The sequence below is a fragment of the Petromyzon marinus genome, chromosome 79 (genome assembly GCF_048934315.1).
Source record: "Petromyzon marinus isolate PM22_M1 ecotype Great Lakes invasive population chromosome 79, UKy_Petmar_22M1.pri1.0, whole genome shotgun sequence".
NCBI classification, from domain to species: Eukaryota; Metazoa; Chordata; class Hyperoartia; order Petromyzontiformes; family Petromyzontidae; genus Petromyzon; species Petromyzon marinus.
In genome coordinates, this window is record NC_133745.1 from 2,779,039 (window position 1) to 2,806,115 (window position 27,077).

Here is a 27,077-nt window from a genome sequence, read left to right on the forward strand (position 1 = left end):
TCAGATCCACCCACGCATTGTCTCATCAGCGAGATTTTATCAGAGCAGATCCACCCACGCATTGTCTCATCAGCGAGATTTTATCAGTGCAGATCCACTCACTCATTGTCTCATCAGCGAGATTTTATCAGAGCAGATCCACTCACGCATTGTCTCATCGGCGAGATTTTTATCAGAGCAGATCCACTCACTTATTGTCTCATCGGTAGAGGTTTGCTCGATGTCGGCACAAGTGCATGGGTGGGAGCTGCACCGCAATCACGCTGCACGTACACAGGAGGCGTTAATTGGCACATTACTGAAACCGAATGAGCCCGCGCGCAGATAAAAGCCCCGAGTCGGGACGAGAGGTGCATTGGCTCTGCTGGTGTCGTGCTAAGTCTCGGTTTTTGTTGTCCTTGCGATGGAGACCCCGAGGGCTTTGTTCGCGGTCTTGGGGTTGTTATGTCTTGCCTCTGGTAAGTGGAGTTTGGTTGAAACATGCATTTTCAATCTTTTTTTTGTCGTTCTATGCAACTACCGTGTTGCCTGGTGAGAACACCATAATATACCCGTACTAACGATGGGTTTGCTAATGTTGCGTGGTGGTTGATTCACTGTTCTATATACCTGAACACCAATTTGCGTCCCAGTAATGTTAACATTGGCTACAAGTGTGGGCTTTGCCCTAATTCAGCCCGTACTGATCTGTATGGTCAAACTGACGACAGCAGTGTGCAAGACTTGATCCAATAGTGGATTGCCAAAACGTATTCTTAACCTGTCTTAACGCGTGTATTAAGTTACTGAGGTGCTACTGGAGAATTCGAACCCAAGTATTCGCAGCTCCGTGTGGATGATTGTGACTGCGAGTTTCTGAGACTTTCTACGGCTTCACTGACCACCTGTGTCACTGTTTGGGTAACTCTCGCGCCTCGTCCCGTGTGGCACCGCCAGCTGTAGTGGCCACCTCCGCCACGGTGAGTGTGGTGTGTGACGAGGCGACGCTCACGCTGACCGTGAGCAGGGACCTGTTCGGCACGGGTCACCTGGCCCAGGCGAGTGACCTGTCCCTGGGGGTGCCAGCCTGCCCCGTCACTGGGAGCGACGCCCTTGCTGGGACGGTGACCTTCCTCTACGCACTGGAAAGCTGTGGCAGTAGCCTCCAGGTAACTGGCTGCTAATGCTGTAACATAATCTTCGCAATCCAACTGCTTTATTTTTTAGCCGAGTGTAGATGCATAAGAACTACAATTCCGCATTCGATTCGAGCCAGACTTCTTCAATAACAGCGGGGTGTATTGCTGTTGAAGTCCCCTTGGTATTTGTATATCGGTCATTGCATTATTATGTTAAGGTCTGTTCTGGATGACCAGTCGTAAATTTGAACGTTTTTCTTCTCCAATAATACATCAGGATTCTGCATCTGCATTGGTTTGTGTGGATGTGGTTTATATGGTGGACATGAGCTAGGTAAATTATTTAAACCGAGGAACTGCTGCATTGGGTCTTTCACCAAGGTGTTTGAGCTTTTTTTTTTTTCAATTCCACTAGTATCCCACTGGGTAATAAACCCCATGTCTTCCTCCCGTCTTAGATGAGTGCAGAGCTGCTGTCTTACGAGAACTACCTCTACTACCGCCCCACGTCCAACACGGGCATTATCCGCACAAACTACGTCGCCGTGCCGGTCGTTTGCCGCTATCCCAGGCGAGTTGACCAGCAGTCTCTTGTTGACATTTGCTTCATTTTTGAAGTCCAGCTAAACTGCTTGTAGTTCTACCACTGGCTATAAAAATTACGTTCCGTTTCGTGTGCTTTAGCTTTGCGAGGCCTGAATTGCAATAAAGCCAAAATGACAGCGATTTAATCCACGCATGGAAAGTCTCCCTGTACTGTGTCGTGGAGGTTTTTGGTGCCAACTTTACTGATGGGTTCACATCAAGCGGCTGTATTATGGCCTGCCTCAAACATCCTGCCTTACAAATGTCCACGTCTGAAGTGGTTCATGCATTGCATACTGTGTGAACCACGGTCCTCTTAATTGTACTCCATTGGATAGCATTCAATGCACCAAGTCTCATACTTACTCTTATTTGGTCCTCGTCGGTTGTAAGTCTTGCACTTTGCGATGTTAAATATACTCTGAAAATATGGTTCTGTATATATTTGCTTGTCTATTATTTGCAAGATGTTAACGGCATTGCAATAATAATCTGGTCACAATTTGTGCTGTTGAGAATCGCCAACCTCTGCTCATTGTAGCGAATCTGTGCCTGATCTCCTCGCTGCAGGAAGGGGAACGTGTCCAGCAATGCTATCAAACCCACATGGATCCCCTTCAGCAGCGCCAAGGTTATGCAGCAGCAGCTGAGCTTCAAGCTGAGGCTCATGACTGGTCAGTGGTGTGAGGACATTGATTGCCTATTATGTACATGGCTGCTACCAGGATGGTTTAGTCTAAACTGCCATTCAAGATGTTTACTTGGTATTTAAGAATACGCCAGATGTATAACCGAGGTTCTTAAACTTTATATCATGTTTAAGAATAGGTTTTCCCCATGTTTCTGACAACAAAACAGATGTAAAGATGTTAAAACGCCAAATTGAAGCCTTTTACAAGCAATCGTGTCTGCATGATTCCTTCTGACCACACATTTTGTGGTTAATGCAGACACATCATTCCTTGCAAAAGGTTTCAGTTTGGTGTTTCAACATCTTAACACCTGTTGCCAAAAAATGGAAACCTATTCTCATATTTTGGTACTGGCAAAAGGTCCCATGATTTTTCTGGGATTCTTCCACAAGCAGTGGCGTGAGCAAGCACTTTCCGAGCTGCGCTTTGAGTCTGCACTCGGCCTTGGTAATTGTGTTTTGATGTTGTCTAATTGTTTGTTTTTATGAAGACGACTGGAGTGTGGCGCGACCTTCCACCGTATACCAGCTGGGCCAGACTCTGAATGTCGAGGCGAGCGTGCAGACGGTGAACCACGTTCCACTCAGGATCTTCGTGGTCAGCTGCTTTGCAACACCGGTTCCAGACAGGAACTCTCCCCTCAGCTACCAAATAATTTCTAACTCTGGGTGAGATTTCTCTCTCCTAATCCTGTCTGAATGTTTATGCTCCTTGTCGTAAAGGTGGCATTCCACTGCTTGAGCATATAACAGAGCCTGACCTTGGAATGCCGCTGAATCACGCTCTGATGGTTAAACCTGCCCAGGTGCATGGTGAATGCTTTTGTCATGTGGTGTCGGTCACACTACTGATGAGAGATGTGGTCAATGTGTGCCATTGGTGACTGCTTTGGTTTGTTTGGGTGGGAGGAGCCCCTTGCCCCTTAAGAAGTGGGCTTGGCGCACCCTCAATGCATCATTATATAGTAGAAGAGGCGTACGACATCTCCTAGCGCTGGCTTTCTGCTAGCCTGCCCTATGTAAAGCCACATGTCATACGTCTACGGTGTCTGTGCAGGTGTCTGGTGGATGGCAAAGTCTCGTATTATGCGCGCCTTACTTCTGGCTTCCTGCTCCGGCAAAGCGACAACGTCCTTCGCTTCTTCATAGATGCCTTCCACTTCCTTGCGACGTTGACCAACAATGGCGATCAGGTGATCTACTGTAATGCATGCTTCTACAGACACCACCTTTAGCCACGTAGTAGGCAGTGTGGTTGAGTGAGAAACTCTCTTCCTCTTCTCGGTCCAGGTTTTTGTCTTCTGCCAGCTGAAGGTTGCAGATGTTGCAACATCTCCAACAGCTGTCAATAAAGCTTGCACCTACAGCCCCTCGGCTGCATACAGGTTGGTCTTCTTCCTTGCATTGCCCAGAAATTTGTTTTTCAGTGTCTTCCATCCAATAGCTTAATCCATGCCTTGCATGTGTGCTTAACTAAAATCCCTGAGACCAAACTTCGGTTTCTACCTGCAATTGGTATTATAACAATTATTGTGCAGTCCCACGGGACTGCTCTTGTTAAGATGTATTCAGGTGGTTATTGGTCGAAGCCTGCATACGACGTCTGTAATTGGTTTGAGCTCATTTTGAAAAATCTCTGCCTGGTAGCCAGACTTCAAGTCTCACTCGTGGCTAATGTCAGGAGCATCAACTGAGCCGCGCCTTCGTAGATTTTTCTCAAGCTGATCACTAGGGCTGGCCACAGACTGCCCCTTGATGCTACAAATACTTGCAATACTTTTCTTTGAAGGCTCTGACTTTACAGGTCGGGTGATGTCATACAGTTAAACAAAACTACGCCCAGAGTTGTATTCCTGGCCACGGCTCCCATCGAGTGCGGTTTTCTCGCCATCAGTCTGGTCGAGTGGTGCTGGCCAAATGGTACACCACTGTACGTTGCTTGCCCTAAACGTTTGCTCAATCGGCACTTTCCTTAAATGTGAACGGATACGCGTGAGCATTGCCTGTGCCACTACAGACGACATTTGTGTGCAATGCAGGTGGGTCTCTGCTGATGGCTCGGACTCGGTGTGCAGCTGCTGCGAGTCCACGTGCCCCAGTGGAAGAAGGCGCAGGGATGTGGCAGCAGTGACTGGTGAGTACAGCCGTCGTAATCGGCCATTTAGTCATGTACAGAAGACCCTTGAATATCAAGGGTGTTACGTTCTAGGAAATTGTCAGAAAATCCAAACTGCGACATTCACCATGTAAACCTTACCTAAATAATGGTGTTGGGTATGTGGCAATCAAAAATGGATGCATCACGATTGAAATAAGTACTGTCATATGGCAAGTAAACTAAATAGCCACTGTATCCTTGTAGACGCGATCTTTGCTGTAGTCTGCTCGGGTTTCCGAGTCCACGCGCTCGTGGTGAATAATTACCTGCTGCGCTGCTGGTCCTCTGAGTAGCAGCTGGCATGCACAACTACCCTTGGTGGCACCTGGGCTTCAGGAGGGTTCCTGCCGCGGTCAGCTGCTCGTCACAGCTCCTCGCTCAATTCTCAAACTTCTAACATGTATTTGACCACCACCTTAGTTTCTCGCAACTCTAACTTGGTGCAATACAACTTATGGCAGTCTGCAACTCAAAACATCACGATGAATGTAAAATTAAACTTTGAGTGATACTGTCAAAGCCGAACTCGGCACTTGGCAACACATTCGCCCGTCTTCTGCAAGACTCTCAATCCTTGGTTGATTTTGCGGGCCATACACGGGATCTTGCCGTTGGCAGACTGATTTGCTAGTTTCGCTTTTTAATTATATCCGAAATTCTCCCACCTCGGCTCGTCTTCTCACAGATTGGATTTCCATTTTTCGGCCAGCCATTGTGACCGTTCGGTGTGTCTTCGATTTTTTTTTAGTAATTTCCTAAAGCACAAAGGCCTGGCATTTCCCCCCCCCCCCCCCCATTCCTCCAGCCATCTGTGGAAACGTATGCTTTAAATTGCCCAAAAATAATTATATTTTCACAACTTTCAGCAGCAATTAGTCTGTGGGGGAGGCAGGGGGGGGGGGGGGGTGACTCACCATTTCTGTGCCTCAGCGCTACATCCCCATTAAATCATGATGTAGGCAGAATCGCTTCTTTGGGACAATGTATATGCAGTAATGCATTTAATGATACCTGGTAATATGGGCTACAAAAGATCAAGCTCTTAAGCCTAGGCATTCGCCACATTCCAAATGTGGTCCACTCACTCAGGACCGTCGTATGCGGTGGAAGATGTGATGCTGGGCCCCATCGTGATTGCCAAGCCCTTCTCAAATGGTGCCGAGCCAAGCAGCCCTGCAAAACGGCAGCAGCCACGGGTTTCTACATCTGCAACCCACGGTAAAGCTGCCCGATTCTTTCTTGGCGCATTTTGTCCCGTCTCAGGGTAAAAGCTTATTTTCCGTACTTTGATACTGGCAAAACAGTCCCATGATGTATCCGCTCACCCAGGGATAAAAATGCTCCGATGCATGGATTATCTGTGTACTGTTCACCGTTTGACGTTTTCTGGTTTTACTCGGACTAGGCCATAAAGAAGGTTGTCTCTGGTGTAGACCAATCCGTTTCATAGACGATATCTATATAAAAGGCGCATGTTCACTAAAAGTACGTGTGGTTAATACAGACTTGATTCCTTGTGAAAGGAATATATCAACACTTGTTTTATTGCCGGAAAGGAGAACCTCTTTTCGTTCGAGCTGATTAAATTAAGGCTAAACCAGGACGTCCATGAGGCAATGACTCTGGTTGACCTCTTGGATTAGCAGTCTGTAATACTTAATCTCTATACAGAACTTTATGCAATTTGGAAGGTCTGTTTCTTTCTCCGTTTTTGAAAAGGCTGACATCCAACTACAACCCCTTCCCCAAAAACTAGTTGAAAAGGTAAAAAACACGGATATTGTAGCAGTGCCCTAAAGCTATGCCCAACAGACATTGCAATGATCCTCCTTAAATGTACTTTGGTCGTCAGATGTAAATATGTTTTAAGATGGCAAGATGTTTTAACAGACCGAATACTATTTGATTGTTTTTAATAACATAAGATGTGTGACATGCTGAACTAAGCCCATCCACCAGTGTTAAATGGCAAACCTTGGTGAGTGATGTGACCATTTTTGAACAATACACCTTGACCAAATACTTGGATGGGTCAAATGCCCCACAACCTCTGGCATGTGGAAACCCTAGCTTAACAGCTCCGCAGTTGCCCACCAGCCCTTTCTCTCAATTGTTTTACAGGTGCTGCTCCCGTCCTTGGTCTGGGAGTGGCTGCGCTGGTGATGGCTGTCGCGGCAAGCGCCACGGTGGCTTTGTTTGTTTCGAAGAGGCGTCACGTGACTCCTTCAAAGGGATTGAAAACGAACTTGTGATCTTCCTTTGCTTAACCTATGACAATAAAACTCTGGTGCATTACTTTTCTGGCCTTGTGGGGTCTTTGCTTGGTGTTGCGAGCAGTTCGTGTAACTACATCATACCCCAGTTCATGAGGGCGAGTATGGAAACGATTAGGTGGTCTCCAATTCATGCGTGCCAGGACTAGTGGAATGTACCTAATATAGGCAAATATTTTTTGACTTACCCAATTGTCCTAACTGGCAGGAATTCTTTGGCATGTACAATGGAGCAGTTGAACAATGTCATGAAAAAATGCATTTCTATGCCACTGTAATCTGCCATTAAAATGGACCCAGAAGTTCACAACCGTGGCAGTAATTGAGCATTGTTAGTTCATTACAAAAATGGGCAATGTGTAAGATGCAAAAACAGTAGTATTTAATTCTATATTCCAAGCTTTCGTGACTGCTAGGATCCATACTCCTTGGTTCTATTGGGTGAAGTCACGTAGGTGAAAATAAAATAACAAAAAATCACGACGTTTTGGCCACAACACAAGCGGCCTTCATCAGGTGAAGGGACGAGACTGTCTGGAGGACAGAGCTGGAGTGAGAGAAGCCACGCTTGGATCACGACCTTTAAGCTGTGTGAGATGAAAACAAAGCGCCTTGACAAAGGAATTGGCATATAATTTAGCATTGAAATGGCTCATTAAAATAGCTAAGTTAAAGTATACACATCCGCAGAGGTACCCCTTGACAAAGGAATAGGCATAGAATTTAGCATTGAAATAGCTGAGTGATTAGCTTATAACTGGTCACAGAAATAGCTATGTTAAAGTCAGAACATATACATTCACCGAGGCACCTAGTACTAATCAAACAGGAGAAATTAGCAAAACACAACCATGCTCAGACAGCGGACCTTTAAACTGTGTGTGAGCAAACAAGGTGTTCTGACGAAGAAATTAACGTAAAAATGAGCATTTGATTGGCAGATTTTTAGGAAAGCGGTAGTGTACGTGCCGGTGGACTTGTCGTTTGGCGCTGGGGGGAGGGGGAGTTTACTTATTGATGGTGTGAAAAGGGAATTTATAAGAGCTGCGAAAGTTTGGGGTACCACTACTTGAAAAAACACGGGTGTGATGAACAGCACGCCCCTCTCACCAGCACGGGTGTGATGAATAGTAGGCCTCTCTCACCAGCACGGGTATGCTGAACAGCAGGCCCCTCTCGCCAGCACGGGTGTGATGAACAGCAGGCCCCTCTCACCAGCACGGGTGTGTTGAACAGCAGGCCCCTCTCACCAGCACGGGTGTGTTGAACAGCAGGCCCCTCTCACCAGCACGGGTGTGCTGAACAGCAGGCCACTCTCACCAGCACGGGTGTGCTGAACAGCAGGCCCCTCTCACCAACACGGGTGTGATGAACAGTAGGCCTCTCTCACCAGCATGGGAGTGAACAGCAGGCCCCTCTCACCAACACGGGTGTGATGAACAGCACGCCCCTCTCACCAGCACGGGTGTGATGAATAGTAGGCCTCTCTCACCAGCACGGGTATGCTGAACAGCAGGCCCCTCTCACCAGCACGGGTGTGATGAACAGCAGGCCCCTCTCACCAGCACGGGTGTGTTGAACAGCAGGCCCCTCTCACCAGCACGGGTGTGTTGAACTGCAGGCCCCTCTCACCAGCACGGGTGTGTTGAACAGCAGGCCCCTCTCACAAGCACGGGTGTGCTGAACAGTAGGCCCCTCTCACCAGCACGGGTGTGTTGAACAGCAGGCCCCTCTCACCAGCACGGGTGTGCTGAACAGTAGGCCCCTCAACACGGGTGTGCTGAACAGCAGGCCTCTCTCACCAGCACGGGTGTGCTGAGCAGCAGGCCTCTCTCAACAACATGGGTATGCTGAACAGTAGGCCCCTCAACAGCAGGCCCCTCTCACCAGCACGGGTGTGCTGAACAGCAGGCCCCTCACACGGGTGTGCTGAACAGCAGGCCTCTCTCACCAGCATGGGTGTGCTGAACAGCAGGCCTCTCTCACCAGCACGGGTGTGCTGAACAGCAGGCCCCTCTCACCAACACGGATGTGATGAACAGCAGGCCCCTCTCACCAGCACGGGTGTGCTGAACAGCAGGCCCCTCAACACGGGTGTGCTGAACAGCAGGCCTCTCTCACCAGCACGGGTGTGATGAACAGTAGGCCTCTCTCACCAGCACGGGTGTGTTGAACAGCAGGCCCCTCTCACCAACACGGGTGTGATGAACAGCAGGCCCCTCTCACCAGCACGGGTTTGCTGAACAGCAAGCCCCTCTCACCAGCACGGGTGTGATGAACAGTTGGCCTCTCTCACTAGCACGGGTGTGCTGAACAGCAGGCCCCTCTCACCAGCACGGGTGTGTCGAACAGCAGGCCTTTCTCACCAATACGGGTGTGCTGAACAGCAGGCCCCTCAACACGGGTGTGCTGAACAGCAGGCCTCTCTCACCAGCACGGGTGTGCTGAACAGCAGACCCCTCTCACCAGCATGGGTGTGCTGAACAGCAGGCCCCTCTCACCAGCACGGGTGTGCTGAACAGCAGGCCCCTCAACAGCAGGCCTCTCTTGTTGTATATGCCCCCTTTCCATCTTAATATTAACAAGTAATTTTTCAATACATATAGATGCATATTTCTATTGTTTCTTTTAATTTTAATAATGAATGAAAACACCAAACCATGCCTCAGCATGGCATGTGGAGGTCATATTTACCTTGACCCACTAACACGATTTTGACATTAAGAGCCCTCCCAGGGTCAGAGGGAGCAGATAGAGAGCAGAGCACAGCGAATTGCCAGGGGCTGACGTAAACACACCAAGCCAGGGTCACTGGGAGTTTGCATTAGCCTAGATATAGTTCAGTCAAAAAGCTGATTGGTTCTACATTACTATTAAAGTAACTTAAAATCGGAATTCAACGACAGGGTAGGCTAAAGTTATTGATTTTCACACCCACTTCAATTGAACCCTGCCACAAGCTACGTCAATGTAACCATCACCCGTCTATTAATTTAATATGACATTATTTCCATATTTTAATCATTTCTATACGACTTGACCCGAAGCCTATAACAATCAGGTTTTCCTAAGTCAACATAAATGCTCTAGCCTCCACCCATACGCAAATAATAAGCAGGGTTAAAGTAAGATTAGAGAGGAAAAGAAATGCAAGCGCACAGCAAAACTGCAACGTAAGCAAAGGGCGATGTTAAACCCAGGGTCGGAGAGAAAGGGAAATCCCGGCCGTCTTTGTATCCCTGCAGCGCAGGGTAGGAGTGTGTATACGCTTGGGGAAACACGAGTCAAACACCACAACGAGAAGCTGACTCAGACCTTGGATTAATACAGAATCATAACTATGGAACTCTGATGAAATGAAATGTTAACTTAAAACTTTTTAACCATTTCTTTGTGTGTCGGTGAAAGTCGGAGGGAATATCGCCCCTCCCTCCAGGTTGTGCACCCAGACAGAGAGGCGCCTTCGAGACAATTTATAACATTTGATTGTTTTACTTGTGGGTTTTATGGTAGGAGTATGACAACGGAATATACCGTGGGTGATGCACAAGGACACACACTGACACACGTACGGACACACGCACGGACGCAGATACATACGGACAAATCCTGACACAGCAAAAATCGAAAGAAACCCCGCCTTGTGGGCAGGATCCGAGTGAAGGGATTTTTGGGCATAAAAAGAGGATCCTGAGCATTGAAACCTCAGTTCGACCGGGGGGTCGACTCAGGAGCGAGCTGCGACCAGCGGGTCGGCTCGACTCGTCCGCAGTTCATCGGAACTCAGCTGAGTTCGATCGGCTCACCGGAGCCGGCCATCGGGGGCTCGACTCATCGGAGCGGCTCCTCATCTCATCTGCAGGCGGGCAAGACCCGCTTGACAGCTCAACTCGCCCCTGCGTGGGTCAGCCTCTGCTGACGCGGAGGTCTCTGCTGCCGCCGGGGTGGTGAGGGTCGCTGTTTGGCGACGAGGCTGCGTGCACACCGTGCATCGCCAGCCGAGTGCGCACCCGGGTCAACACTCAACCACCGTGCACGCTGCGAGCGAGCTGTGGCGCCATCTACCGACCGCGTCCTGACCTGCAGCAGCGTATCGACGACATCCGAATCCGTTCAACACGGTGACCGCCGAATCGACTTATACGTATGACGCGCACCGCCCCCTCACCACACGACAAGCAGGCGTCTGTTTGACACAAGTTCGACCCCGAACACTGACTATTCAAACAATTCATGTCACTCAAACATACACGGGTCCTTAAACCAGAAGCCAACACTCAAGTCTATCGGTCATCAGTGGCCGTGAAGGCGTCACAACGAGACCGAGTGATCATACATATGTCGTTATAAGCGTATCCATAGTTGTCCTCTTTACTATTTAGTGGGCTGTACTCTTAATCGCATAAATATTCAACAGATCCATCAATACGAATTTACCTTTGACACCTTCTCCCGTAGAGCCACGCTCTTGTGGGGAAGGGTGTGTCCCACCAGATCCTCATCAGGCGATCTGGTCCACAATTAATTAAAACTTGGTATCAGGCGAGGTCCTCAGGAGAAAGGAGCACCCCATCGCATGCCCTTACTCCAAGCCATTATGTAGTCAGATAATCTGCCGATGTATCTGTTGAGATTTGTGCCTTTAAGAATAATAACTGTTTTATTGTTTTTCTTATCGTCGTATAATCTTTAAAGTACCTTTCGTTCGTAATCGCCGCACGTACTCGCGTACTCTACAGAATAATCACCTGTTCTGAGACCCAGTGTGCTAACAACGTGATAAGGGTTGCATATGATCGATGATCAATAACGAGTGCGATACTGCGGGAATAATTCAAGTATAATCATTCATTATAAGTTACGGTTTTTGTTTAGATAGCATTTGCATGTTCTAATAACTCTCTCCTTCTCTAACAACAATCGCTTTATGCGGGGTGCATGTGCTATCAAAGTGAAATCGTACAGTCGTTGATGATACTGTCTTGATACCGTGTGGATACCGTGTTGAAGTTCCGAGATTGAGAGTTCACATACATATTATAGTTAAGGTTTAATTAGAAATAAATTGATTAATACAGAAGTGGTCGTGTGATTCTTTCCTGAAATTTTTGCGTAAGATCTGTATCCTGCGACGAGATATGAACTCGGGAACCTAAACTATAAACACACCAATCCACACTCATTAAACTTTAAAGCGAATGATATGAACTTGGGACCTAAAATATGAACACTCGGGGAGTGTTAAAGCGAGAATCACTGTATTAAGCTGATCAATAATACGAAGTTAGACAACGAGGCCGAATTGACACTAGCGTAACTGCACACGATTGATTGCGTTATACTGATTGATAACCCCACCTCGTCAACGAGGCGGGGCCTGATTATCATAAAGGCTATCATTAACACAACCACACCCACTCGTATAAATTAAAACGATCACCTCTCTAATTAGCATAGTTATACGCATAATTACACGAATTAACATAATTTTGGATTAATTATGCAAATTTCGAATTTCATTTAATTTTAATCCTTTTTCATCAATTTTCACACACCCACATATACAACACTCTCACCAGCACGGGTGTGCTGAACAGTAGGCCCCTCTCAAGACAAAACTGGACAAAACAGGGCGCACCAACCGGCCGAGGCTGCCATCATCGGCGCCATCTTGTCCACAGAAGCATCATGTTGACAACATGACTGCTGCCTCTGCTGATTCACTGTCAGCCAATTGCAAAGCTAACCTGATCGCTAAATTCAACCTCCTATCAAAGAAGAAGCCAGAACCACACATCAAAAAGCTGGATGTTAACAAGATCGTAATTAGAAAACGGTGCTGGCTAAAGGGATAAATTTCACTGTCACCCCTAAACATATACCAGTAGAGGATGTGATCTCTCCAGTAGAGGATGTGATCTCTAGCCCTCAAGGGCATAGGACACATCCAAGCGGACGTTGCGAGAGCTGAAATAGCTACTTTTCTCAAGAATGCTAAGACACCCATTTGCAAAATTAGCAAAAACAAACGCTCTGAACTCGCGAATTTGAAAAAGAGGGAAGATATAGTCATCCTCTCGGCCGACAAGGGCAATGCTACTGTTATCATGGATAAAAAGTCATACAGCAACAACAAAAACTAGTCAAACTCAATGATGGCAGTTACACTAAAATTCAAAGTGATCCTACTACAGCCTATAGACAAAAACAACAAAATCATCACTAGTTCGACTTCTCTAATCGAACCAACCAAACGTCCCTCCCTAAAACCCTCGGCTGCAAGACCTGCCAGATTATATGATCTTCCCAAATTCCCTGAAGAAGGTACCCCACTACGGCCCATCGTGTCCACGATCAACTTTCCTACCTACAAGCCAGCTTGGTTTTTTTTTATTGGATGCTCTGCTTCCCTTCACTGGAAAGACCACCTCAGCAGTACTTAACTCAACCCAATTGGTTTCTATGATCAAGGGTATTGTACTGTCTCCTGGCAATATCCTCGTCAGCTTTGATGTGGTCTCTCTGGTCACCAAGGTCCCCGTGCCTGACACCATAACAATAATTGAAGATTTGGTCCAACATGGACTGAACCCTGATGTACCTTCGCTGGTTAGGCACTGCCTCACCAACACTTACTTTACCTGGAATGGTACCTTCTACAAACAAAATGAGGGTACCCCTATGGGTCCCCCCTTATCACCAGTGATAGCCAATGTTTTCATGGAGAATTTTGAATCAGACGCCATCCAGACATCCACCCTTCGTCCTTCCCTGTGGAAGAGATATGTGGATGATACTTTTGTCATTTGGCCACATGGCCTCCCAGCATTGAACCATTTCCTAGACCACATCAATTCCAGACACCCATCCATCAAATTCACCATGGAAGTGGAGAAAGATGGCAAGTTGCCATTCTTGGATGTTCTTTTTAAGAGGAGGCCTGATGGCTCTTTGGGACATTCTGTTTACAGGAAGGTCACCCACACAGATTCCTACTTGAAACCTGATTCCCACCACCACCCGGCTCAAAATAATTATCTCATCAAAACACTATACCATAGGACTCATTGCATATCTGACCAAAACCACTTGGCCAGTGAATTGAAACATGTACATCTGACCCTCAAGATGAACGGATACTCAGACCATACTATCCGCAAAGCTGTTTCTCCCACTATACAGAAACAACCACCTGAAACTCCAATCAAAATCATCACGCTGCAATACATAGCAAAAGTGTTTCGTTGGCTTATTAGCGTTGAGGCTTCTTTAGGGAGGCAAGGAAGGTGTTGCTTGTAGCAACCCGCCGGGATGGTGTGCTTGATGGTAGTTGCGATGATGTTTCTGAAAATTTTTCAGAGTTATGTGCGGATCTGTAGATATGGTTGATATTTTGGGCGATTAATGCTTCTGATTTCTGATGTAATAAATAGCCAGTTGGCTTTTTAAAAGTTGTAATACAAGCGGTTTTTAATAGTTTGCAAAGGCTTGGTGACATTGAGGATCAACACAATAGGTAGGTGGTCGGATCCAAGGGAAGTAAAGACTTGCCAGTCGATTGATAAAAGGAGGTTTCCTAACGCAATTGAGATATCTGGTGAGGATGAAGGGCCAGATGACGGAGTTATGGTTTGGTTCTTTTCATTGAGTACCCCATAGAGGGAGCCGTTCAAGATATTGGCAATGAGGTCGCCACGTGTATCTGAATGGGGAGAATGCCAAAGTTTGTTGTGGGCGTTGAAATCTCCAATAACAATTGGGTCGTTGTTTGGTAAAAGTTGATTTATATTGAACTGATAGTTGCGAGGGCAAGAACCGGTCGGTGGAATGTAGACATTGATTATAGTGAATGGGCCTAGATGGGTTTTGATACGGACGCTTAAGACTTCTGTGGTGATATCAGAAGGAGGCATTGGGATTTTAATTTCTTAAAATTGAATGCAGTTATGGATGAGGAAAGCTAGACCGCCACCAGCTGTTTGTCAGTCTCGACCGAGGAGAGTTAAATTTTGAAAGTTGGGTGGGCGAGAAGTGGATTTTCATTTTGTTTCTTGGATGGCGGCTTATATTAATGGAATTTTGTTGTCGGAAGGTGCTAAGTTCAAGAGATTTGTTGTTGATGCCGTTAATGTTTAGTTAATGGATTTTTAGGTCGTTTAAGTTGTGGACGTTTTGTTGTGGTTGAGGTGGTGGTGCGAGTGTGGTTGTGCAAGGTGAAGTTGTTGAAGTGGATGATGTACAACATTTGCAGAACCAGCCGGAATCTGAACTGGGGATGCGGGCTAAAGTAGCGCAGTGTTTGTGGTACCAAACTTTACAACCGTTGCATTGTATAGAATTTGCATTGACGTTTTTTTGCCGCAGCCACCACAAGGGAAAACGGGCCTGGATTCAATTCGACATCCTCAGCAATAATGAGAAGCCAGCTCGAGTATGCTGGGAGGCCTGGGCTGACTGGCGATAAAACAAGAAAGTGCGAGGTGTGATGTTTCCATTTGCAAGTGCTTTCCTAGTACTTTTTCTCTCCACTTCGAACAAGCGGCAACACTGGAGAGACTGCATGTGCTTGGAGTGTTCTTTGTCACTTTGCAGTATTTCGTGCTATGATGTGAAAGTCTGGAGGAGGGAATGTTGAGGTCTCGTTACCGTGCCACGTTTAGACCCCCCAAGGGTGTCTCCTACGGACGAGATGTTTGTGCCATATAGATCATTAAAAAATTCATCATGTCTCCTTTTAATTAATTTTAATTAAGACATCCAAAAAGGGTAGTTTGCCTTAACTTCAACAAAGACATTTCTGTGACCAGTCACAAGCTAATCACTCAGTTATTTCAATGCTAAATTCGCCTAGTTATTCCAATGCTAAATTCTCCTGTTTTATTTGTACTAGTTGCCTCGGTGAATGTATATGCTCTGACTTTAACATAGCTATTTCTGTGACCAGTTACAAGCTAATCACTCAGCTATTTCAATGCTAAATTCTATGCTAATTCCTTTGTCAAGAAGTGCCTCTGCGGATGTGTATACTTTAACTTAGCTATTTAAATGCTAAATTCTATGCTAATTCCTTTGTCAAGGGGTACTTTTGCGAATGTTTATGCTTTAACTTTAACATAGCCTTTTCTGTGACCAGTCACAAGCTAATCACTCAGCCACTTCAATGCTAAATTATATGCTAATTCCTTTGTCAAGGTGCTTTGTTTCTTCTCACACATTTTAAAGGTCGTGATCTCAGCATGGCTTTGTCAATCCAGCGCTGTCCTCCAGACAGGCTCGTCCACTTCACCTGATGAAGGCCGCTTGTGCTGTGGCCGAAACGTCGTGAGAATATTATTGTGTTATTTTATTTTATCAATGTATTACTTTAGTCTCATTCTACGTGACTTTACCGAAAGATCCAAAGAGCTTCTTTACACTTGTGGCAGAGGTGGGATTCAGTCTAGGGTATCCAGAATGAAGACCCGGAGGTGAGCTCCCTTAGAGGAAGAGGTGTCATCCCGAAGTGCCCCGGGTACCCGAAAACTGGAATTCATCAGGAACCGGAACCCGATGATAGCTAAATTCCCGAAAGAGGTGGAGGCCCCGCCACGAACCAGAGAAGCAGTATCGCCAATACAAAAATAATGGCAACACATAATTAAGAGACTGGACCGCCATACCTCCGCCATTGATTGGTTTCTGACGGCGATCGTCGAGGAGAGAGAGGGGAAAGAGTAGATACTGTGCAACTTGAGCAGCTGCCGATCCCCGCAGTTCTAGGAGCCGAGGTGGACAAGCCAGAACAACCGCAATTTCACGTGGAGTGCCGAGTCGACAGCGTTGGCCTGGAGACGGAGCTGTCGATTCTCCTTGGCACACGGGAAGTGTAGCTCGCATAGACAGAGCCACCACCTGCACTCGCCATGTGGAGAGCTGGAGCTCCGAGGATGGAGCCATTGTCTTCCATCGGACGCAGTGGACAGAGACACCAGAGCAACAGCCGCTGCCGCCACTTGATACACAGTCAGCTAGAGCACCGGGGATGCAGCTACCGCTCCTGCTCGCAGCACATCATGCAGGAATCGACCGATCTTTCTGGCCGCTTCTACAAGCTGCATCGCGGACCTTGATCACCTCGCCTATGCAGGAGCTACGCCCAACAGCAATCCCGGATGAATATGTGTCGCCCGAGATACCACCTCGGACCTTCACTGAACCAACTTGAGGCCTGGCGGAGCACCCATGAAAGCTGGGTTCCATGAAGGATTTTTTTTGGTGACCGTGTGTTGGTGTTAAATAAATGTGTTGGCTCCAAGAGGACGTCTGCGACTCAGTTGAACTCATTACACATATATGTGCAGAATGCAGCTGTAAGAGTACTTGCTCATATCCGTATTCGTCATTATATTACACCCATCTTACGATCCCGCCACTGACTACCTATTCAGTCCAAAATACATTTTAAGATTGCACTTACTGTTTTTAAATAATCTTAATTCACATCGCATTTTAGTTTATTCCCCACGTCGGGTTCTCCACTCTGCTTCACTATGTTTGCTGTCCACCCCACAACTTAAACAAGTCAATTGCTAGACGAGCATTAAAAAAACAAGAATATGAATCCCTGCAGTCACGAAAGCTTTAAATCAAAAGTCCTATTTGTCGTGGCATATGCTGGAATATAAGAATTTACATGATCCAAATGGCTTGTAACATTTTGGCCTCTCGACCACCCCTCCAATGAAAGTTATCCAAAATCGGGGGATTGTGGCCTGGGGTATGGAGACTGATTGGATTTATTTTATTAAATTCATCTGAAAAAAACACATTTGCGTAATTTTTTTTCTCTCGTTATTTATGAATTCGTTTGTTTACCTGGCACATTGGTGTTGAGTTCTCGGAGACGACTTGTAGAGGCAACGCGTTTATTCAATAAACGCTTAACAGCAACAGTCTCAGCCTTCACTAAGGCTACAGCCCTTTTTATTTATTACCTGGGTAGGTACAGCATCCGGACTAGCGCATATTAAAACCGGGCTACCGCTCTCAGGTCCTCCGGCTATGAGTCACCTAGGTGAGGCTATTCTGACCCGACCCAGCCAAGGTACGGGTCCCAACCACTGGCCCACTCGGACCCGGCCCTTCCAAGAACGTCGGGCCTGGGGTTCCCAGGGTCTCGCCACTGGCCCACAGAATCCCGTTCCTTACATAGACAGCGGGGCTAAGGGTCCCAGGGCCCTGGCTAGCTGGTCTTCTGGCTTCTGTCTTGGAATTGGCCAGGACCCGTTGAGAGGTCCGGCTTTATTACACCTCCCAGGTGTGTCCGTCTGTCGCCACGCTGCCGGTGCAAGGTACTGCCCCTGATGGGCCCTTTATGCCACAGCAGGTAAGTGCCCGCAGCCCAATTACAGCACGACACATGAACCCAAACAGAGGCACTTTATTCTCAGCCAGGTGGAAACTGAAATATTCAACGCACCTCTGCAGAGTCCTCGGGCATCAAATGCCAGTGTCATGCACAATGTCGCCATACATTTAACATCGCGAGGTATCGCTATAACGTCACTGCCAGCAGGAGCGTTGCGAGGCAATGCTCCTTCCGTTCGCAGTGTATGCAAGCATAATGTATGGTAAGTCCCCGATTTATTGAGATGCTTGGCTGAGCGGCACAATACAATACGTGTGATGATCGTGTACGTCGGGGCATACCCTCATATGTTCTTTGTATGCTGTCTTTGTTTTAATTTGCAAACGTATTTTTTCACTGCATCATAACGAGTGCTAAATGACCAAAATGTTTTGCTTCTGCTTCAATCGCCAAGAAGTGTAGTAAGGTGATCACTTTGCAAACCAAATTAGAAGTTGTATGCCGCTTTTGCAGAGGTAGATATTGACTGCCCTTTATCAGTGGATAACCGATTAAAATCAGGCACCACATTATGCAGTTTACTGGTGATCCAGGCAAGAGGCATGACATTTGTTTGAGGACTTCAAGGCTCGTGAATCAGGCTATCATTGCAGATTGCAAAGCCGAGTGTAGAGCATGCCTTCAGTCATTTTTTCCTCATTTAACGATTGGTTTAATTGTCAAACTGATATAGAACGCTATACAAGCAGTATACATATTTTTTTTCTAATTGGCATGATAATATGAACGTGTTCAAACTTTGCTTAAGAATTACATCGTTAATGCATTTAAATTCCTTGGTCTATGGATTGATGAGAAGGTACATTTTAAGCCGCATTGAACGCATTCATCTTAAGTGAAGGCAGTATCTGGGTATTTGATATAATCACAAGTTGGCAATAAAACGTACAGCGATGCATAATTGATTTAAGGCAGTGATACTCCCCATCTTTGACTATTCCAATAAATTATATCAATGCAACGCAGTGAGGACCTTGCAGTCTTGATGTTACATTTTATTGCCTCCATTTCATCTCAGATGCCAGGTACTTCACTCCACCAAAGCACCTTAAAAAAGCACAATATATAAAATCTCAACAGATCGAAGACAAAGTAAACATCCTGTTTACACACAAGATTTAACACGATAAAAATGTGTTCTAAATTATCATGAGTCAAAAAATACATTCTGTACTCCTCCAGCTTGATGAAGTTCAAGTACTACTTTTAATTGCGATACTTTTCCTCACTGCACGTAGTATTTTAAGCAGCCTGATTGCCCGCTGTTAAAGACCATTGATAGCATTTTACGTTTGAAAACATGTTAATTATTTTTATTCATATATATGTAGTTTGTCTCTTAACTATGATTCCAAAATATATTATTGTTACGTTTAATGTTGCATCAGAAACACTCAATCTGGGGTCTCAACTTGCTTAGGTCAAACGATGGGCCTACATTTTGCCCATTCTTGGTCAGTTAGCACAAAAACATAAGCAAACAAAAGCTTATTACTTTTTCTGCAGTTTTAACAAGACTACAGGAATGATAGAGATGGGTTTTCTGGCAGTGTGGCACGCCCGCGTGGTAGTCACAAATTTAATGTCAAAGGGCAGGCACCTCAATCCACCCTCGTCACGTGCTGCCGGTACCGCAGTGCACTCGAGGAGTGCGACGCTGGGCTGGCTGCAGCTGGGCGGGAGCTGCGGCCTGACGCCAAATGGAAGCCCGACCTCGCCTGAAAAACGCAAGCGAGGCGCCATCTTCCAGGAGCCGGTTTCAAACGTCTTTATTTTATACTAGTATTAAGTACTCCTTCTTTGCCTTGGGAAAATAGAAAATATATTTGAAAACTTGTCGTCTCTCAAAAAACATAACATATACATGCAAACACTAAGCTAATATGAAAGTGTTCAGTTTATCTGGACATTTGTCCGTCAACAAAACTATGAGAGCCTTCCACAAGGCCTGAATGAAAAAAGTTATAGAAAGTGGGGGTAAAAAGATGCAATAGGATCAGTAGGATCAGTACTATTTAATGACTCTATAGTAGTAACTCCTTGACTCTATAGTAGCATCTACTGACTCTAGAGTCGTATTTCCTGACTCTACAGTAGTATCTACTGAATATATTGGTATCTACTGATTCCACAGCAGTATCTACTTACTCTACAGTCGTATCTACTGCCTTTGGGTTGGTGGTTGTCTAAAACACCAGGGTGATGTGATGCACCTCGTGCAGTAATCATGAGTGTAGGTGCACGCCCACTTGCTTGCTTGCATGCTCGCTTGCTTGCTGTGTTTTCTACCCATGCTGTAAAATGCTGCCGATGGCTAGCCATCATAGTGAAACAGGAAACCAAGTGCGTAAGTTTTCCCTGCCAGTACAGAGCCTTTCCATCACCAAGACTCCTACTATGCCTCCACATTGGCAGCTCATGGAAACTGGTGTCCCACGACACCAGGCCAAACCAGTAGGGGATCGTGGAGCTGCAGTGGTCCCAAGAGGCATCTATAACTTGCGAAGCACTGCCCCACTGCCTTATGGGGTAAGCTTTGGCTAGTGTAAAAAACTCTGACTCCAAATCTGTGGTGGGGACCTGCAACGGCGGTATTCAGCAAATCAAATGTCCGATTGTCCCCTATAGCTCTGGCCAGATGAATATCGTCGTGAGTTCCTCAGGCCACCTGAGTCTGTTTGGCTTGACTGAAGGTGGTGGGCGTCGGGACTTCGCTCCCCTCCCCTCACCTTAATCCACTTCTAGTGCAGGCTTCTTGATCCCCCCCACCCCGTTTTTTTAAGCGCTGTGGTGACAGCAAATAGCGGAAGATGCAGGTCAAGGATGTGACTGGAATATCTATCCAAACTCTGCACAGATGCGGGGAGGGCCAGCATGTCTCCTTGACAACTTCCATCGTTTCTGAACAGCCCCGCACTGCTCATCCCTGATGGGGAAGGACCGAAAAAAGGTGATCTAAAATTATCTGTTCCACTCACTCCGGGTGGTTATCCACTACCACCAGAGCATTCCATTCAGTGTCTGAAACTCAAGGAAATCCAAGACTTGTTTACCCCTTAAAGATGCTTCATGGAACGTCAGCACAATCCTGGACTCTGACGAAAAAAAACGACAGACCACACAGAAGGACAGCCCTCATGGCCCATTAATTCAGATAATTCAACATTGACATTGTAGCGCTTAATGAAACCCTCTTACATGGAGAAGACTCTGACAGATGCTTGTGAGGGCTACACCTTCTTCTGTAAGGGTGATCCAGAAGATGCTCGCCACCTCCCAGGTGTGGGTTTTGCTATGCAAACCTCAATCATCCAATGCGTCGCTGAATTCACTGTTGGTATTAGTGAGTGGCTGAGGAGGTGGCGCATTCCCTTGGCCGGGCGGCGCTCTGCCACACTCATCAGTGCTTATAGGCCTACACTGGACGCAGACAATGGTGCCAAGGAGGCTTTCAATAAAGCTCTCGTCACTGCCATTAAAAACACACTGCGAACCGACAAGCTACTCCTCATGGGAGACTTTAATGCCAGGGTGGGCTCGGAACACGAGATCTGTGACCATGTACTAGCCCGACATGGGCTGGGTAAGCAGAACAGCAACGGGCTGTGGCTACTCTCCCTATGCTCCGAACAACATCCTGTTCCAGTTGAAGCACAAACACAAGAACCCATTGCAATACTCCCGCTATAAACACTGGCACCTGCTTGATGACATCATCATCCGTCAATGCGACAATAAGGAGGTGCTAGTAACCCGAGCCATGCGTGGTGGAATATTGGACTGATCACCGTATGATCAGAGCCAAGTTTGCGTTGAGATCCGTTCAAGCCATCCAAGGAAGGCCCCAAATAAGAGACTGAACTTGCAATGCTCTCAAGCATCCAGTTGTCACAAAAAAACTCCCCCCAAACGTCCTCGACCCAAACAACACATGGACTGAGTTGAATTCATTCATCCTAGAGGCGGCCTCCGACTCAGACCGGGAACACAAAAAAGCATCACATAGACTGATTTGAGGAGAATGTTTCCAACATCCACACACTACTACAGACCAAATTCCAAGTCCACAAAGCCGTCCTTTCCGACCAAGACTCTGCCACTCTCCAATCCTCCCTCTCTAAGGTCAATGCAGAGTGCCAGTGTGCTCTCCATGCCTTGGAGGACACCTGGTCGGCCCAAACAGCAGATTAGATCCAAAGACACCTCGCAGACGCAAACAACACCCAAGGGGTTTATGATGCCACCAAAACAAGTGTAGATGAGTAGGATGGGGAAGTGGCATCACTTGTGCTGTCCAGGGCGATGACGTGACGTCATGTGCTCGGGGCAGCAGAGTGACGTCACGGCTCCTAAAGGATAAAAAGGGGACCCCGTAATCTAAGAGGGGTTGTAGCCGGAGAGTAGGGTCTAAGAAGGGTGAAACGGGGAGCGAGGGGCAAGAGGGTAGGGATAGGGGAGAGCACAGTGCCAGGCGAGACGTGGCTGTGCTCCTCGCTCGGCCGTGTTGGTTGATCCCACGGCCGGGGCAGAGGAGACAGCACAGGGCAGCCGGCTGTGTCGGGACCTAGAACGGGACCCCTAACCCCTGGGGAGTTGTTCACCCCTGTGTATTGTTAAAGATTTGTAATAAAACCTTGGCGGAAGCCCCTAACTTACCTTAGCCTCCGAGTGAGTCGTCGGGAACTCCTCAACAACTGGTGTCAGGAGTGGTTACGCTGCCGTCGCTATGCCTAAATCGGGCAGGCGGCGTAAGAATCCACCGGCGGGACGCCGGGAGAGTGCTGACGACGTCGGGGAGGCTCCGGCTGCAACCCGGGGGCAGTCCGTCGCCATGGAGATGGACTCGGCGGGGCAGGTGGTGTCGGCGGCTGGGGGTCCCAGCGCACCACCGCCAGTGGTGGGGGGCGATGCCGAGGAGCAGTCGCAGCTGCTCCTGCGGGCGATCGAGCAGCTCACCGCCGCCCTTACAGAGGTGGGAGCGCAGACGCACCCACCCAGCCCACACTCCGCGTGGCACCGGCGGATTCCCGCCGCTTTGCCACCCGCCAATTTGGAAGTTGGCGCCATTTTTCATGCGCCGCTGGAGGTGGCGGCCATGTTGGTGGGGGAGCCGCAAGCGGACGTTATTTCCGCTGCGACGCCGGAAGCGGCAGCCATTGTTGCGGCCGTAGCGGCCGCGGACTCGCACCTCACCGTGGCTGCGAGCTTAGCCGCGGAGGCTGCCGCAGATGTCGCTGCCGCGGATGTCGCTGCCGCGGCTCCGCACCTCGCCGTACCGGCGAGCCGGGCCGCGGATTCCGCCGCAATTGCGGGAGGGGTCGCGGATCTATATGCCGCCGCATTTGCGAGGTGGCTCCCAGGAGCTACTGCGCCTCCTCACCTTGCCGCATCTCCGGCGTGGCCCACGGGGGCCGCAACGCTGCCGCAACCACGCCGCGACGCGGGAGGATGCCGCAAATGCGGAGGCCGCGGCAGGCACGCACGCCGGCACCGCGGCTCCGTACGGCGCCGCGGACAGCTGGGTTGCGGGTGCTGTGGCGCCTCCACACCTCGCCGCGTCTATGGCGTGGCCCGGGGAGGCCACAACGCCGCCGCCCCTCGCCGCATCGCGGGAGGTTGCTGTGGCTGCGGCTGCAGATCGATCCGTCGCCGCGCCTGCGGGGTGACCCGCAGGGGCCACCGCGGGGCCATGTTATACCGCTGCGTCTCCGGCGTGGCCTACGGGGGCCGCAACTCCGCCGCCACCCACCGCGTCTTTGGCGTGACCTATGGGAGCCGCAACGCTGCCACACCACGCCGTGGTTGCAGGGTGGCCCGCGGGAGTCGGGGGGCTTCCATACCTCGCCGCACCGCGTGGCCAGGGGCTGCGCCGGTTACCCCACATCGCGCCGTTTGTCACGAAAGTGGGCGACTGGTTGGCCTTTCAGGACCGGTTCGATGCGGCCTATATGTCGGTCGGCTGGTCCATGGAGGAGGCATTGGGGGCCCTTCCGACCTACCTGGACGAGAAGACGATGCAGGTCTTCAAGTCCATTCCCCCGGCCGATAAAGCTACGCTTCCGACAGTGTACCTCCGGATGGCCGATGTACTCGAGCCGCCGTCCAGGGCACGCCAGAAGTTTTCACTACGGCGGCAGGAGGAGGGGGAATCTCCATTGGTTTTCCGCTGCTCGCTCCTGGCCTTGGCACAGGCCACATACCCTGATATACAGGGCAGGGCGCTGGACTCGATGGCCCTGGAACGGCTACTCGACCTGGCATGTGAGCTGGGGATCGCTTTATCCATAAATAGCGATCGCCAGATCACGTCGTTGGCGGTGGCCGAAAACATCCAGGCGCACCTCTCCCTCCGCCAACAGCCCTGGATGGCGGCGTGTGCGGGGATCCCGGCGCCAGAAGAGGAGGCCGCCTCTCAGGGGATGGACACCCTCGCGGCCCTGGTGATGCCCGGTCGTCGCGGGAGGGGGGCGGGTGGTCGCTGTCCGGAGCAGCGGGGGCAGCCGGGACCTTCCCGGCAGCAGGACACTGCCACGGTGACCTGCTTCCGCTGTGGTCAGCAGGGCCACATTGAGCGGGGTTGTAGGAATGCCCCGGGGGCCTTCAGCAAGGGGGCTCCAACTCCTGCCGGACCTTCATCAGCATCGAGCCCAGGGCCCCAGGCGAGTCGCGACGCATCACCCGCGCGGCCGCCCCCCTCACCTCATGCATCTAGCGGGGCTAGGGTTCATCATCAGTTGGTTGTCCTCGAGGGGTCGGGTGCACCACCATTGTCACCCACTGGATGGCCCAGGCTGACCCGCCATTGGAACGCGCTGGCGCATCGGATGGTGGCGGCAGCTGCTGGCTCCTCAGCGTTGGCGGGTTGCGTGCAGGGGGTGCGAGTTCGCCTCTTGGTGAATACGGGGGCGTCTGCCACCATTATTTCAGAGGCCATTTTCATGCTCCTACCCCGCAGCGTCGGTCCGTTAGGGCCGGTTTGTGGGGCTTGTGGCGCCGCGAACGGCAGCAGTTTGGGCATATTGGGCCAAGTTATAGCGTCGGTTCGGGTGAACGAGATTGAGTTGGCCGGGCCTATTTTGGTCTCCAAGACCTTGGCAGTTCCATGCCTCTTGGGGACCGACTTTTTGTCTAGAATGCCCATTCGAATTCTCGTTGACCAGGGCTGTGTGGAATTGCCGTCAGGGAGGCGGCTGCAATTCCTACAATCGCCTACCATCCTGTCTCCCTTGGTTGCCAGTGTGCGGGCCTTGAATAGGGCGGCGGTGACCATGCCGCCGGCATCACAAATCTTGCTACCCCTTAGGTTGTGCAGACCGCTCGAAGGGGGGCTCCACGGAGACAGGTAACCTCCTGTCCCCGTCGAGTTACTTTTCAAGGACGATGGGATTGGTGGGCACCTTGACGGCCGTGTCGGGGGGCCAGGACCTTTTTCTACAGGTCCTCAATTCGGGGCCCACGCCAATCCTAATCCCGGCCGGTGCCGTCCTGGCACACGTGACCCCGGCTCCCCCACCCGAGAGCGCTACCCCGGATGGAGGAGTCGTGGCGGGCGTGATGCGTGCGAGGGACTCCGACGCATCGTGGATCGCCACGTTGTGTGACGAGAATGCCTCGTTGTCCACCGGGGAGCGTCAGCAACTCCGCGAACTCATCGAGAGCTTAACGGATGTGTTTAGCCAAAGTAAGTTTGATCTGGGTCGCACTACTCTTTTAGAACACCACATAGATACGGGCGACTCAGCCCCTATTCGGCTTAATTCCCACCGCTTTAGCCCTGCGGAAAAGGAGCATGTCCGCTTGGCTGTCGACGAAATGTTGGCGGCGGATATCGTCTCCCCTTCCACTAACCCTTGGGGTGCCCCTATTGTGCTAGTCAAGAAACGGGACGGGAGTCTCCGGTTATGCGTTGATTTCCGTAAATTTAACAAGATCTCGGTGGCTGACGCATATCCATTGCCTCGCATGGATGATTCCCTGGACGGCCTCTTGGGCGCGTGGTTCTTTTCGACTCTAGATTTGCTCTCCGGCTTCTGGCAATTGCCGCTGGACGAAGCCTCTAGACCCAAGACAGCGTTCCTCACGCCCCAGGGGCTGTTCGAGTTCAATCGGCTTCCTATGGGTCTTCATTCGGCCCCAGCCACCTTCCAGCGTCTCATGGAGATGGTTTTGGCGGGGCTGCAGTGGGAGTCTAGTTTAATCTACTTGGACGACGTTATTGTTTTTGGGCGTACGTTTGACGAGCATTTGCAACGCCTCGAGGCTGTGTTCGTTAAAGTGCGCACTGCGGGCTTGAAATTTAAACCCCAGAAATGCCATTTGCTACAACCATCGGTGAAATATTTGGGACACATTGTTAGTGCGTCAGGTGTCGCCACGGACCCGGAGAAAACGGCTTGTGTCCGGACGTGGCCGACTCCCACATCTGTCACGGAGGTGCGTAGCTTCGTCGGCTTCACATCGTACTATCGCCGGTTTGTCCGCGATTTTGCGACGATTGCGAAGCCGCTGCACACGCTCTCCGCCAAAGGCCAAAGGTTTTACTGGGGCAAGGAGGCTGCTTTTGCGACGCTTCGCACGGGCTTGGCGGATGCGCCGCCCTTGGGGTACCCCGATTTCTCGAAGCCCTTTCTGCTTGACACCGATGCCAGCGACATGGGCATTGGGGCAGTCCTGGCCAAGGTGGTCGACGGGGTGGAGAGGGTGGTAGCCTACGGCAGTCGGGTTCTGTCTGCGACGGAACAGCGATACTGCGTGACTCGGAGGGAGCTTTTGGCCATAGTTTTTTTTGTTCAATTGTATAGGCCCTATTTGTACGGTAGGCGGTTTACAGTCTGAACCGACCACG

At 49.4% G+C, this 27,077-nt stretch overlaps 2 protein-coding genes and 1 long non-coding RNA gene across 3 annotated transcripts in view; 1 reads left to right on the forward strand and 2 right to left on the reverse strand.

Moving 5' to 3' along the window:
* Positions 1-27,077, reverse strand: part of LOC116958504 (zona pellucida sperm-binding protein 4-like) — a 70,506-nt gene that overhangs the window by 26,866 nt on the left and 16,563 nt on the right. The window lies entirely within an intron of this gene.
* On the forward strand, positions 338-6,847 carry LOC116958509 (zona pellucida sperm-binding protein 3-like). Its single transcript, XM_076056901.1, has 10 exons — positions 338-458; positions 937-1,148; positions 1,577-1,693; positions 2,278-2,377; positions 2,886-3,063; positions 3,452-3,587; positions 3,685-3,779; positions 4,434-4,528; positions 5,642-5,770; positions 6,674-6,847. The coding sequence occupies exons 1-10, from the start codon at positions 404-406 to the stop codon at positions 6,802-6,804; spliced, it is 1,248 nt and encodes a 415-aa protein (XP_075913016.1). The 5' UTR covers positions 338-403; the 3' UTR covers positions 6,805-6,847.
* Positions 18,229-20,153, reverse strand: LOC142907524 (uncharacterized). Its single transcript, XR_012931061.1, has 2 exons — positions 19,833-20,153; positions 18,229-19,279 (listed from the first exon to the last, which is right to left on the reverse strand). It is a non-coding gene; the product is annotated as an uncharacterized LOC142907524 (long non-coding RNA).